This window comes from Rhopalosiphum padi, chromosome 2, assembly GCF_020882245.1.
Source record: "Rhopalosiphum padi isolate XX-2018 chromosome 2, ASM2088224v1, whole genome shotgun sequence".
NCBI classification, from domain to species: domain Eukaryota; kingdom Metazoa; phylum Arthropoda; class Insecta; order Hemiptera; family Aphididae; genus Rhopalosiphum; species Rhopalosiphum padi.
Genome location: NC_083598.1, coordinates 73,708,532 through 73,722,266, shown reverse-complemented (window position 1 = coordinate 73,722,266; position 13,735 = coordinate 73,708,532). Strand labels below are relative to the sequence as shown.

The 13,735-nt window shown below is 28.9% G+C and overlaps 1 protein-coding gene across 2 annotated transcripts in view; it reads right to left on the bottom strand.

Moving 5' to 3' along the window:
• Window positions 1–13,735, bottom strand: part of LOC132919959 (follistatin-related protein 5-like) — a 134,300-nt gene that overhangs the window by 107,675 nt on the left and 12,890 nt on the right. For both annotated transcript variants that reach the window (XM_060981922.1, XM_060981923.1), the window contains exon 2: window positions 13,355–13,438. In XM_060981922.1, coding sequence (XP_060837905.1) covers window positions 13,355–13,438 — 84 coding nt within the window. The remainder of the gene's footprint in view (window positions 1–13,354; window positions 13,439–13,735) is intronic.

Genomic DNA, 13,735 nt, shown 5'->3' with positions numbered 1-13,735 from the left:
ACATTGATAATAATATCATAGTTGTTTCTTGTGTTCTTTTGTTGAATGAAATAAAATATTATATATGTAATAATAATATATTTAATATATTTCAATAAAAAAAGCAGTGAACTGGCTTTGCTGTGTAATAGATTTTGAGAGTTATGTTAAATTTGTATAAAATGATAAATCACTGTGTATATGAAAAAAATAACGTTTCTGTGCAAAGTAGAAGGGTGGATCAGTATTATATTTCTAATGATAGTTAATGTTTTGTACATTAATTATTACTAATATTATCTTTATTTGGTTTGTCAAACTATTTTTTTCAAAAACAACGCTTATTAATTATTAGTCAATATCTAACGTAACGTAATAGTATAAAAAAATAATAATATATGGAAGTCATGGAAAATAGTTTCAAATTTATACGAACAATATTTATTAAATTACAACAAAAAAACTAAAATCGTTAGAAAAAAAATGTTGTATAAATATCAAATTTCATCACGATTGACTTTAAACGCTTGTAAAAAAATTATATCTATGTGTTATCGGTATTTTTAAATAACTATAAAAATAGTATATGAGAAAAATATTGGGTTGTCAAGCTTTCAACCAAAGAACACAAATTTTGAAAACATAAATCGAAAATTAAACTACAAAAAAAAAAATTTTAATTTAAAACATTTAAAAATTGCTCAAACATAGCAAAAATATTTTAATAAAATAACTTTACCATTTTAAAAATACGTATTTTAGATTTTTGTTAAAAATATCAAGTCTTTTTTTAAATCAAGAAATTAACTTAATTGAAGAAAAATTAAAGTAAAAAGTATTGAAATGACTTTAAAAACCTTGTGTGAAAACTGGAAAGTGTATTAATAATTATTCAATTAAATAATGAAGAATACATTTTAAATATGAAAACAGTATTACTATATATATTTTTGGTTATTTAAAGAAGTGATAAAAAAGTAGTTTACAAAATTTAATTTAATTAAAAATTTTGTAATAATATAGAGATTATCATTATTTTTACACAAAATAGTTTTTGATCTTGACGTTTATTATAAAATGATTAAGAAAATTCCAAAAACAAATTATTAAATTAATAATTATAATAAACCTGATTAAACAAAGTAAAAATATTTTTAATTTGCTTAAAAAATATATAAATAAATAATACATAATATATTACAAAACATATTTTATTTTACATTTATATTTTAAACAAAAACAGAATTATTTTATATGATTAAAAATCAAAAGTACAATGCATTATTAAAATTGGTAGTGAAATAGTATATACAATGGTATTATGACTACTATGTGATCCATTTTAATACAAAAAAAACTCGTGTTTTAAAATTATTTAACAAGTACCTACCAATAGCACCTATTCACAGTTGTGATATTAAACTAAAACAGTATAAGTATTTCTGCTGTAGGACATTTTTACTTTGAAATACCGTAGTTAAAACAACTTGAAAGAATAATAAGAAAAAAAGGTATTTTTAAAGTTCATTATTACAGACGTGAGTTCATAAGTTTAACTTGAAAGTCCATATATTTAAACATACAAATATTTTTAGGAAAAGTTTCACGTTTCCTAGACTTCGTTTATAATACTGTATGCGTATAGATAAACTATTTAAAAACTGTTTAAGCAAAATTAACATCCACTTATGAATTAATTTACGTCTATAAGATCAAAACTAACATGTACCAACAATAAATAACAATTACAGAAGCAATAATACATTTTTTAATTCATCAATATAAACTATAAACCTGATCAAACTGGATTTACAATGCTTGGATTAGATGTATTTTACGTCATCCTCTATAGTATGTTTGGCGGTGTACTATAAAGGTTCACTCTAGATATAATCAACGAAAAATGTGTAATATACTGTAACAAGAATCGTACCAAAAATCGAATGTATAAACCATTATTTGCTAATTAAAAACATCATTTACATAGTTAATAATATATTTTAGCTTATAAAATTTACTGTTGTGTTTAAATTAAAAGTTATGAACAAAATGATAAATCGTATGTGTAATTATGTAATATGATATTATACAATACTACCCCATACTTAAAAAAAAAAATACCAATTATTTTTTTTTTTTTTTTTATTGGAAAAAAAAAGAGGCTTCAACAACTGAGGTTATTAGCCTTGTAGGTGTTACATAGTGAGTGTTACATTAATTTTGAATTATAAAATACAAGTTATAGCATATAAATATTTTTGAGACATATAAAATTTTCATAATGTACATGTTGAAAATAATGATTTATAAGTTATTTATAATATTAATTTTTGTGAGGAAATTTAATGTTTTTGTGCTGTAGTCTTCATTTAGTGCTTCTTCTAGGTTGCCTGGTATCGATAGTGAGTTTCGTATGTTTTGGAATGATGGACAGTCTTGGATGATATGCTGTATGGATAGGTTTTCATGACATTCTTCGCAAATAGGTGGTGGGTCTTTACTTATTAGAAAAGCATGTGTCAGAAAAGAATGTCCAATTCTTAGTCTGGTTAGAGCAACTTCGTGTCGTCTGCTTAGGTTTTGCGGGATGTGCCACTTTTTTGTGCATTTTTTAATCTTTTTAAGTTTATTGGAAGGTGGAACGGAATCCCAGTGGCTTTGCCATACCATGTTTGTTTTTTGTCTAATTGATAGTATTATGTCATTAACTGGGATGTCAGTGATTGTTGGGAGGGCGATTGTTTTGGTTGCTTTATCTGCTGACATGTCGGCCATTTCATTACCGGCAATACCCATATGTGATGGAACCCACATAAATTCAATTTTTTTTGTTGTAAGGAATAATTCATTTTGGATGTTTTGGGTTATTTCATTGGACGAAAATGGGTTTTGAAGAGCCTGGAGAGCACTTAGAGAGTCGCTAATTATGAGTATGCAGTTATTTGAGATTGTCAGCTTTGTTAGTTTGATTGCCTCTAATATGGCGTAATTTTCTGCAGAGAAATTGCTGCTTTCTGGAGGGAGTTTATGTAAGATTTTGGTTTCATCCATGATGATTGCAAAGCCTGTTCCATGGGTGGATTTGGAACCATCGGTGTAAATTTGTAAGAAGTTAGGATATTTGTTTTGGATAATTTCTTTAAAATGGGACGTGATAATTAATGGGTTTGTTTCGTGTTTATTGTACATTGTTAACTCAGTGTTGAGTTGAATTTTCCAATTCCAAGGTGGACATTTTGGGAATGTTATTTTATTTTTGACAGATGTGTGGATTTTGAATTTGTTGCATAAGAGGGAGAAGGTGTCCTGTATGGATGGAATTTGTTTTCTGATCATGTTGGTTGGATTTGTATTTTGGTTGTTAAACGTGTGGTTGTATCCTATATGATTAGGGGTGCTTCTCCTTTTGATGCCATAGTTAAGTATATCTTTTTCTCTAAGGAGTTTAAGGGGCAATTCTCCGGCGTAACATAGAATGCTGTCGATGGGGCTTGTTCTGAATGCACCTATTGATATACGAATTCCCTCATTGTGGATTGGATCTAATATCTTGAGTAGATTTTCACTGGCTGTGTTATAAATGATTGACCCATAATTTATTTGTGATAGTATTAGTGATTTATATATGTTTAGAAGGCATTTGGTGTCAGCCCCCCAAGTGTGGTGGGAAAGTGTTTTCATTATGTTCATCTTGGTTTTACAAGAGCTTTTGAGTTTTTTGAGATGGTGAGTCCATTTTAGTTTATGATCGAAGATAATACCTAATATGCGTAGTGATTTACAAAAGGGTATTTCGGAGTCTTTGAGGAATAATTTGTGATTCCCTATCGTACGAGTGTGAAAAGATATACATTGGCTTTTCCCTGGGGAGAATTTGAAGCCAGTCTTATTTGACCAGCTTTGGAGGGTGTTGAGTGCTTGTTGCAGTATTTCCACTGTGATTTTAATGTCTTGTCCGCTGCAATAGATATGGCAGTCATCGGCAAATAATAGATGTTTTGTAGGTTTAGGTATTTCTTTAAATATATTATTGATGGCTAGCAGAAACATTGTTGCACTGATTACTGAGCCTTGGGGGAGGCCATTTTCAGTTAGGTAGCTGTTTGATAGTTTATTGTGGGCTTTGACTTGTATTGTACGATTATTTAGAAAATTTTGGAGGAACTGGAACATTTTACCATTTATTCCACATTCTTGAATGATTTTAAGGACTCTATTTCGCCATACCATATCATAAGCTTTTTCCAGATCTAAGGCTATTAGTATTAGGTGTTGATTCTGGTTTTTGGCGTTAGTTATGTCCGTATGTAAAGAAGAAAGAGTGTCAAGGGTTGAATGGTTACGGCGAAATCCACATTGTTCGTTTGTTATTATGTTAGATGTCTCCAAGTACCAAACGAAGCGTTTGTTTACCATTTTTTCCATTGTTTTGCTTAGCGTATTGATGAGGGATATGGGCCTATAGTTAGCGGTGTCAAATTTATTTTTATTCGGTTTTGGGATCGGTATAACGATTGCTTTGCGCCATTGGTCTGGGTATACTCCTTTATCCCATATTCTGTTATAAATTTTAAGAAGAGTTTCGTGACCTAACTTTGGAAGATTATGAATGAAAGAATATGGTATCCCGTCTGGACCTGGACTTTTGCTTTTGCATCTTGATAGAGCGTTGTGTAGTTCCGTTATATTGAAGGGTTGATTGAGCGTGTTTTCTTGATGATGGAAATTGAGTTCGAGGTCCCTTTTAATATTTGCTTCTGTTTTTTGTTTGAAATTTATAAATTCATATTCATAATTTGAGTTGCAGCTATTTTTAGTAAAGTGATGGGCAAATGCCTCGGATATATCCGTGGGGGATGATAGTGAGATACCATTATGGTTTAAATTGAAGGGTAATGATTGGTGAGGTATTCCTTTGATGGCTTTGATTTTGTTCCACATGTCCGTTGGAGATGAGCTTGAGTTTATTGAGTTTGTGTATTTTTGCCAAGATTCAGTTTTACTTTTTTTTGTGATATATTTTGCTTGTGCTCGAAATTTCTTGAGAGTTATGTGGTCATCGATAGATTTGGTCTTTTTAAATTTATTTAATGATTTTTTGTAGGCTCTAATAGCTGAATTACATTCCTTGTTCCACCATGGAACTGTTTTCTTTTGTTTTGTGGTATTTATTTTGCCAATGGTCAGCTTAGCGGCCTTTAATATAATGTTAGAAAAATTATCGATCATTGAGTTTATTTCGGTTTGGTTGGATGAATTTCTTAGGTTAATTGGGTGATCAATGAGATCTTGGCTTATGATGTCTCGGTAAAGTTCCCAATTTGGGTTTTTTAAGTTCCAGCGGTCGAGTGAAGGGGTTGAAGTTAATTGTTCAAGGATTTTTATGGAAATTGGCCAGTGGTCGCTGCTGCTATACTCATTTAGTACGTTCCATTCTGTTTTAGGGGCAAAAGAACTATTTGTTATTGTGAGATCTATAGCTGAAAAAGAGTTATGGGCTGCATTGTGACGGGTGTAATCTCCAGTGTTTAATAAAATTAGGTGTTCATTTTCTATGAATTTTTCCATGGTTTTGCCTCTTTGGTCTGTGTGATGCGATCCCCACATTTGATTGCGGCTGTTAAAATCTCCGAGAAAAATAAAAGGTTTAGGTAATTGTTTGATGATATCATTGAGATCGTTTAGTGTTAAATTGGTACTGTCCGGTAGGTAAATATTGCAAATGCATAAGGGAGTTTTTAGGCGTATAGAGACAGCTATAACTTCCAGTGGAGATTGAATGTGTATTTCCGTGCTTTCGATGAGATCAGAGGTAAAAATCGCGACTCCGCCGCTGGCTCGAAGGTTCGTTTGACGGTTTTTGAAGAATCCGTTGTATCCTCGTATGGGAAAGGTGGTGTCAGGTCTTAGGTTAGTCTCTTGAAAACAGAAGGCTATAGGTTGGATGACATTTTTGGCACGGTGGATTTCGGTGTAGTGTTTTGTTAATCCATTTATATTCCATTGAATAATTGAGTCCATGATTAAATTTTATAAAAGGTATAGAAAAGATTTGGGTGATTTTTTGGCGCGTGTGTTTTATTAGGTGTTTAAATTTAAATTGCACTTTATTGGAGAGGTTGGGTTTGGAAAAGCAAATTTGAAAGCTTTGTCAATCGTGTTTTCATTGATCTTTCTTTTGTTATATGCCTAATTTTATCAAGCAAGTCCATTAGAGTTGGTATGTTTGTATTTGCATTTTCAATAAGTGTGTGTATATTCATGGCTTTATTGTTGAAGTTGTTTAAGATATATTTGAATTGGAGATAAGTGACTGGTAGAGGGTCATTGGCCGTGAAGAATTCTATGATTGGTTTGAGCCCTTCATCCAGCTTTGTATCTATGCTCTCTGAAGAATTTGAACGCGATTGTAGTTTGGGTTTTTTGGTTTTTTTTTCTTTATTAGTGGTGGAAGATGATAGTAAAAAATTTGGAGAGTTTGGAGGTTTAGAGGACGATGAGTCCGATTTCAGTCTTTTATGTGTTTCCTTAGGTGTACAGGACGCACTGCAAGGATCCGCAATGTGGCTTTGGGTTGAAGGGAAAACTTCAGTTTCTTCTAAAACTTCGTTCAAATCGTTTTCAGTTTGGTCAAGTTGTATATTATCTAGGGATGGGTTTGAGGGAGGGGGGATATTTTCAATTAATTCTGTTACGTCTTCAGTCGTGACATCAGGCTTGTTTAAGTCATTTGTGTTGGATAGGGGATTTTTTTCCGATTTGTCTTCGATATTTAATTTACAATTGTTTGTTGTGTGTCCAGTAGTTTTGCATAAAAAGCAAGTTAATACATCATCGGTAAAAAAAATTCTGAACTGTGTTTCATTTAGTGAGATTACTAACGAATTTGGAAGTTTGTGTATATCTTCGTGTTTTAAAAATACTTGTCGTCGGAAACTCATAATATGTTCATAGCCTGCTATATTGATGCCAGCTTTAAGATGATTTATTTGTGATATGGGGTGTATGTCGAGGTTTTTAAGGGCATCTGTAATAGCTTGATTGGGAATAGATGGGCATACATTTGATATGATGAATCTTTTGGCCGGGTTTAATAATCTACGTATTTGTATCGTATGTTCGTTTATATTGATTGTTTGTGTTGTTTGGATTAGATTATCGAGTATTTGTTTGCTGGACAAGAATATGCAGAACCGGTTATTAGATATTCTAGAAATAAAAGTTATGTTCTTAGGAGAGACGATTTTTCCTATTGCTAAAATATATTCTTTTTGAGGTATACCATCAATTGAATTAAACACTAGGGCTTGTTCGCGGCTTGGTATCTTTTCCGTGGCTACAGCGGTTGCGAAGTTTATAATGTTCGTGGTATTTAATGGAGATATTGTCGATCGGTCCATTATCGGCTGGTCATTAGTAAATGTATTATTAATTGCCCGAGAAGCGATAGTGTCTGTGGTGTGTGTATTATCGGTTGACGATGTGGTTGTAGCGGAGAGTGGTAAAGGGGTCTTGATTGCGATGCGTGAGGCATGATTACTCGTTGGTGTGGAGGGGCCGCCGGTATTGTGTTCGGTGCCTGGCCCGACTTTATATTTAGATGATTGTAGATTCGACGCGGTTTTGTAAAGTGTTTTAGAAGAAGAAGTTGAGGTTGTAGTAGGTAAGATATTATTTTTGGTTTTGTTTAAGGTAGAAGTATTAGAACGGTTTGGTGTGAAATTTTTGGGCATATTGCCCGTTTGGTTTCTATTCATTGCGTGAATATGCGACGGTTGGGCGTTATATTAATTAAAACATATTACCTTTCCAATCGGCGACGTAAATGTTGTGCTATCGAAAGCTATAAAACGTAAATTGCGATAAACACACGTGTTGCACTGTCGGGTGTCGAACACGAACTGATACCAATTATTATTATTGTTAAAAAAAAAAAAAAAAAAAAAAAAAAAACAAATTATATTACTCGTATTATAATATTTTCCCCGAAAAATAGTACGCTAAAATTATTCCATTAAATTATGAATTCTATTATGACTTTTTTGAATCGTAGAAGTGTGAAATATTTTTTTTTTTATTATAATTTAACAGCAATTATTTTAAACATATTTTCAAGTATTCACTACACAAATTGTAGAATATAAATATTAGTGAATACTGAATAGTGAATCATATATAAAAATTTTTAGATGATGGGCGTTTCGTGAACTTAATCAATAATATGAATTAAAAAGATGGCGGAATACGCTATAGTATAAGTCCTATATGAAGTTGAAGTTTTTTTTTTTTAAAAAAAGAAAGGGAATACATAGTAGCTAAAATAATGTTATGTAAAAAAATACAGATAATACGAGGCACTTTTTAAAAACGGACTCAATGATATTTTATACCATTGTTAGTAAGTTAAATAACGGTTATTAATAAACATATGTGATAAACTTAGATGTTCTATTGGCCATCAATTTATTACTTTATTATATCTACTCTGAAATTTTTTTAACAATAAAATAAAAGACCTTATATTATTACTTATTATTAACTATTTTTAATAAATACACGTTATTAGTTATAATAGTTATTAGTATTAAAAGAGTTGGTAGGTATAATTTACAAATACTTTTAAATTATAATTATCACTTAAAATTTATAAAAACAAAACCTTTTTGCTAGTGTATACAAACATTTAATTGTAATTTACATAGAACCTTATGAGTAATATTCATCAATTATACATATATATATATATTATAGTATAAACCCTATATATATAGATATATATAGAACGCTTTATGTAGTTCATTTTTTCTCCTGTCAGAAAGTTACGTTAACCCCCGTAAACGATAGGTTTTAAGGATTTGATAGTCTATTATACATCCCGGGGTTTTGTGACGGCATCAAGTGTCGTAGCAAGGAATAATGGGGAGCCGATTGGATTTCACTTTAATACGTTGAAAATCATTGATAATTGAAGTCTAGGATCCAGACAAAGATAGATTGTTCAAGATGTTTTGAGAAAATCCCCATGATGCACGTGTGTCGAGAATGGCCAATGACCAAATAAATGTCCATTCCTATAAAACGGAGAGACAATCTAACTTGTATATAATATAGTCTTTCCACCAAATAGATATTTTTCAATTTATTTTTCTTATCTCTTTAGAGTTGAAGTAAGCAATAGAAATATAAATTTAAAATATTATTTTCCAACTAAATAATAAAAAATTCCATTAAGTATTTACACAAAAATGTGCTTAGATGGGTATAAAAACGATTACTGTACTAATATCTAATTATAAATATAAAATAATCTAGGTATATATAGATATTATTTATTATTTATTATTTTATATTAGTAACAAAATACCATATTATACATGTTTAGTTTAAATAATTATCTTTATTTTATTTTATTTGAATAAAAACTAAATAGTTTAAAAAGTATTTTAAGACAAATAAATTTTCAATTTCAATTAAACAATTATAATTTAAGTTTTTTAATTTAGTAGACTTTAAAACCAAAAACTTTTTTAGTTCAAAAATTTTGTTTTCTTAAGAAAATTACTGGAAAATTCGCTTTTAACCTCCCATACTTCCTTCCAAAAAAAAGGACCAACTTTATTAATTTTCATACCAGAAAAGATATTTGTTAGTTAAGTTGAAAATCGAAACACTTATTCGATTATAAAAAATGTCTCCACTTTTCAGATACAAAAAAAAAAAAGCAGACATCAATGTAAGATCAATACATTCATTGAGCCACTTAGAATATACATTACAATAATAAACATTTTAAGTTGCTCTAAGTGAAACGAGAAAAGTCATAAATTAAACCTACTTAAAAACAACCAATGTTTTTTAATATACAATAACATTAAATTAGACTATCCATATTTTCCATGAAACGAGGGAAAATTGCCAAACGTTATATTTTTCATATTGAACGAGTAAATTTGAACTATTAATGTTAACTAATTATGTAATTAAAATGAATTAAAAATGTCGTATTATCGTTGACAAAAAAAATGATATAAAGAATATTATAGCTATAAGCGGGATTTAATATTGTGATTAATTCAGTGGATTTGGCCTCAATGTAAGACGAGAGGAAGAATTTAAACCCTTTGCAAAGGGTCCGATTATAATCAATCATATTTTATAAAACCAAATGCCAAGGGGTTGAGGTGAACAGAAGCGTTATCAACATTGGCCAAGATGGACTGGTGAACAAATATTTACAAGCTTTTTCTACCCTCTATCAGAATATGTTTACTTTGAACTCCTAACCGTCATTTAAAATTTTATTTTCATTATCTTTTAAGGTGACTGGTTTTAACCAAAGAAAAATTAACCAATTAAAAATTTTCAAAATAATAATTAATTATTTTACCTATACTCGAATAATTAACAATAATAATATTTTAATAAATAAAAATATTACATTATTTCTTTATTGTTTACTAAGTAACAATGTATTTGGTAGTACCATTAAGTATAGATTCTAAATCAAATATAGATTATACTTAGTGGTAATACTATTAAAATAAATAATGACAATATTAAAATTATTAGGTTTATTAGGTAATCAAATAATAGCAGTCAGCAGAGAAAAAAGAATATTTAAGAGGATTTAAATTGGTTATTTCATGTCTTTATTTAATAATACATGTGCATCGTAGAAATATTTAAATCTGTCCTATATCAAACGTACAGATTAATCTAGTGAAATGATAAGCAATCTGAAAACAGATTTGAATTATTTTTCAACTCTACTTCCCACTTAACTTTCCCGCGTGTTGTATTTTATCTCACTAAAACCTAAAAAATATATATTAAACAATTTTCATATTTCAATTTTCGGAGAAAATATAAAAAAAAAATGGGGGAAAAATCAATTTTAAGTAAATTTAACAAATAATTAAAATCTATTAATATAAAATGTATAATGTCAGTGTCATGAAGTTCATTTTTCAAAACATTTTTCTTTTTTCTTTTTTAATTAAAAATTACAATAGGTATAATATAATAAACAACAAGCGAGTGTGATATCAATAATGAAAAATAAAATAAAAGCTTGTTTCACAGAATGAACAATTCCTTCAAATTGAAAAAACTCCGATATTTTAAAACAATAAATAAAATTCGAAACTATTTATAGTATTATCCAAAAACAAGCAATGTTTCAAGTGAAGTATGGATTTCGTTACGATGAATCAACACGCGCATGCATTTTCAGACTTATATAGGATTGCTTCTCTCTTCTGACAAAAAAAAAATAAAATGTAAAATATCCCACTCAAGCAATAGATAATGTAAAAACCAAGTAAAATAAAAGATATAGATACTCTCGATATGAAAATATATGCAAATGTTACCTTTTCATAGATTTGGATCGAAACTAATATTTCCCATGGGCTGGTATGACGCATAAATAACAACCCCGTTGGCTATACTTATTCGATTTCGATAGTGAATGAGTAAGTAACAACAATTGTCAAAAGTTAAAGTAAATGATAATAGTATTCAACACCATTATTTATAACAGTATATGAGTATAATATGGCATATTATTATAACATTGTTTTCATTACAAAACAACATACCTAACATTAATCAATAAATACAATATTTTTATTTTTATTTTAAATTTGAGTATGAACAATATAATGTAAGTTTTATAATATGTATATGTTATACTATAAACAGTATAAAATATATAGAAAAAAATAGACACTGGATTAATTAAAAATATTATTTTTATTATTTTCACTCGCTAAATCGTTTTACTGCATTAACATTAACTTACTCGTGTAACCTATATATTATAATAATACCTTTGTTAACAAAACATTATCTTCAACATTTTTAGGCTAAACACTTTCTTTTTAACGCTTAAAAACTAATCCTTGGGTTAATCCTATTTTCATACCTTGAAAATACTTCGTTATAATGTTCTTGATCCCCAATATTTTCAAACAGATTATATCAACAATTCAAAATAATCTCAAATAAAAATTGTTTATGTTTAAACTAAAATCAAATGTTTTGTTCCTGGGTTTTATTTAATACTTAAACTTAAATTGTATAAAACATATTATACTATAGGTGAAAACACTTTGGAAAAAGTTTAAAATAATTTTAATAAGATTTAATTTTAAAAATACCGACATTTTTAAAAATTAAAAAAAAATATTTTTAGGAATGTAACTGTGTTATTGTAACTTATAATATAACAATAACATATTCATATACTATATGTAGTAAGTATAGATCATACAGACATGTTACTTATACATTAACGTATAAATAATACTAAAAATTCTAATCATAAACCACATTAATTACGTTTTATTCAATTAATTCATATAACAAGCCGTTAACAACGCAATGGAATGCTCTGAACTTGAAAATAATATTTATTTTAGCCATAAGAAAAGTTTATAGGAACCGCCACTTATTTTAAAACTGATTACACATTAAACAATTAGGATTTAATTTTCTAGTAACTTGTAAACACAATTTAAACACTACAAAAACAGTTATTAAATTAACAACATTTAACAATATTTTTAGCGTTTCTAGGTAATCCTAACACCACTTATAACCGTTTTTCAATTCTATAAGTACAATGATTTATCATTATTTACTGTTTTAAATTTATAATAAATAATAGATACCTAATATAGTATATTACTATCTTACACATATTAAATTAATATAATTAAATGAATAAACAGTAACCGAAATACTTCGATTATAATATAAATAATAGATCATTAAATGTGTCATCAATTATCAACAGATCATACAAATTATTTAAATTATACAAAATTTAATAATTAATAATTACAATATAATTTGTTATGTGCATAATGCATATGCATATTAAACGCAGTGTTTAGGAAATAAAAATTGAATACATGTTTAAATCTAATGACATTTAATGACTGAGACCTTTTAGACACCATTAGACATCCATTGTTTCCCCTAAAACTTCTAATTACAATTCGAAAATTGGTCTTAGAGTTCTACATTGCATAAAGGTTTGTTCAGATAAAAGCTATAGTTTCCACCACGTTTCCCTTTCCTGGTTAAGGGCAGTGGTAGACAGGAAGTGTAAAAGGAAGGGAGTATTTAAAATGGCGCTCGGCCAATTTGTATTCTGGTCGTTTTACGTTTATCCTCTCCCAAAAAGCCTCTAATACCGGGCCTTTTAAAAGGCGTTTAGACAAAATGAGCTAAGCATAGATTTACCCGAGATTAACACAGCGAGAGAATTCGTTTTATACATATTTTAATTATTACAGTTGTTTCATACCACTAGATTAAACTACGTATAAATATATTATAGGTATACTAAACAAATATCATAATTTACCTTAGCGTTGACATCTGCAGCTATTGAAATCAGCACTAATAATAAAACTGGCAAAACTATACGAATCATATTTCTTCGCCCAGTCTGAAACAAAAAACAATAATATTAAACTACTCGTATAATACAATACTGCGGTAATGGTTATAATTTAGGCATATTGAATGTTTCATTTCAATAAAAACATAGCATCATCGCTTAACGTAGGATCTCGACCTCTGGGTAGTGACACACATTTACAAACACAAAAACATTTATCAGACGTGATATAATGGTCACCTCCGTGGCCCGCAACAGTCAAACATCAAGTTTACACAATAGCGCGCAGCGCATATAATACCGCCAAAACTGGTGTAACGAATGATTGAAGTAATCACATCTAAA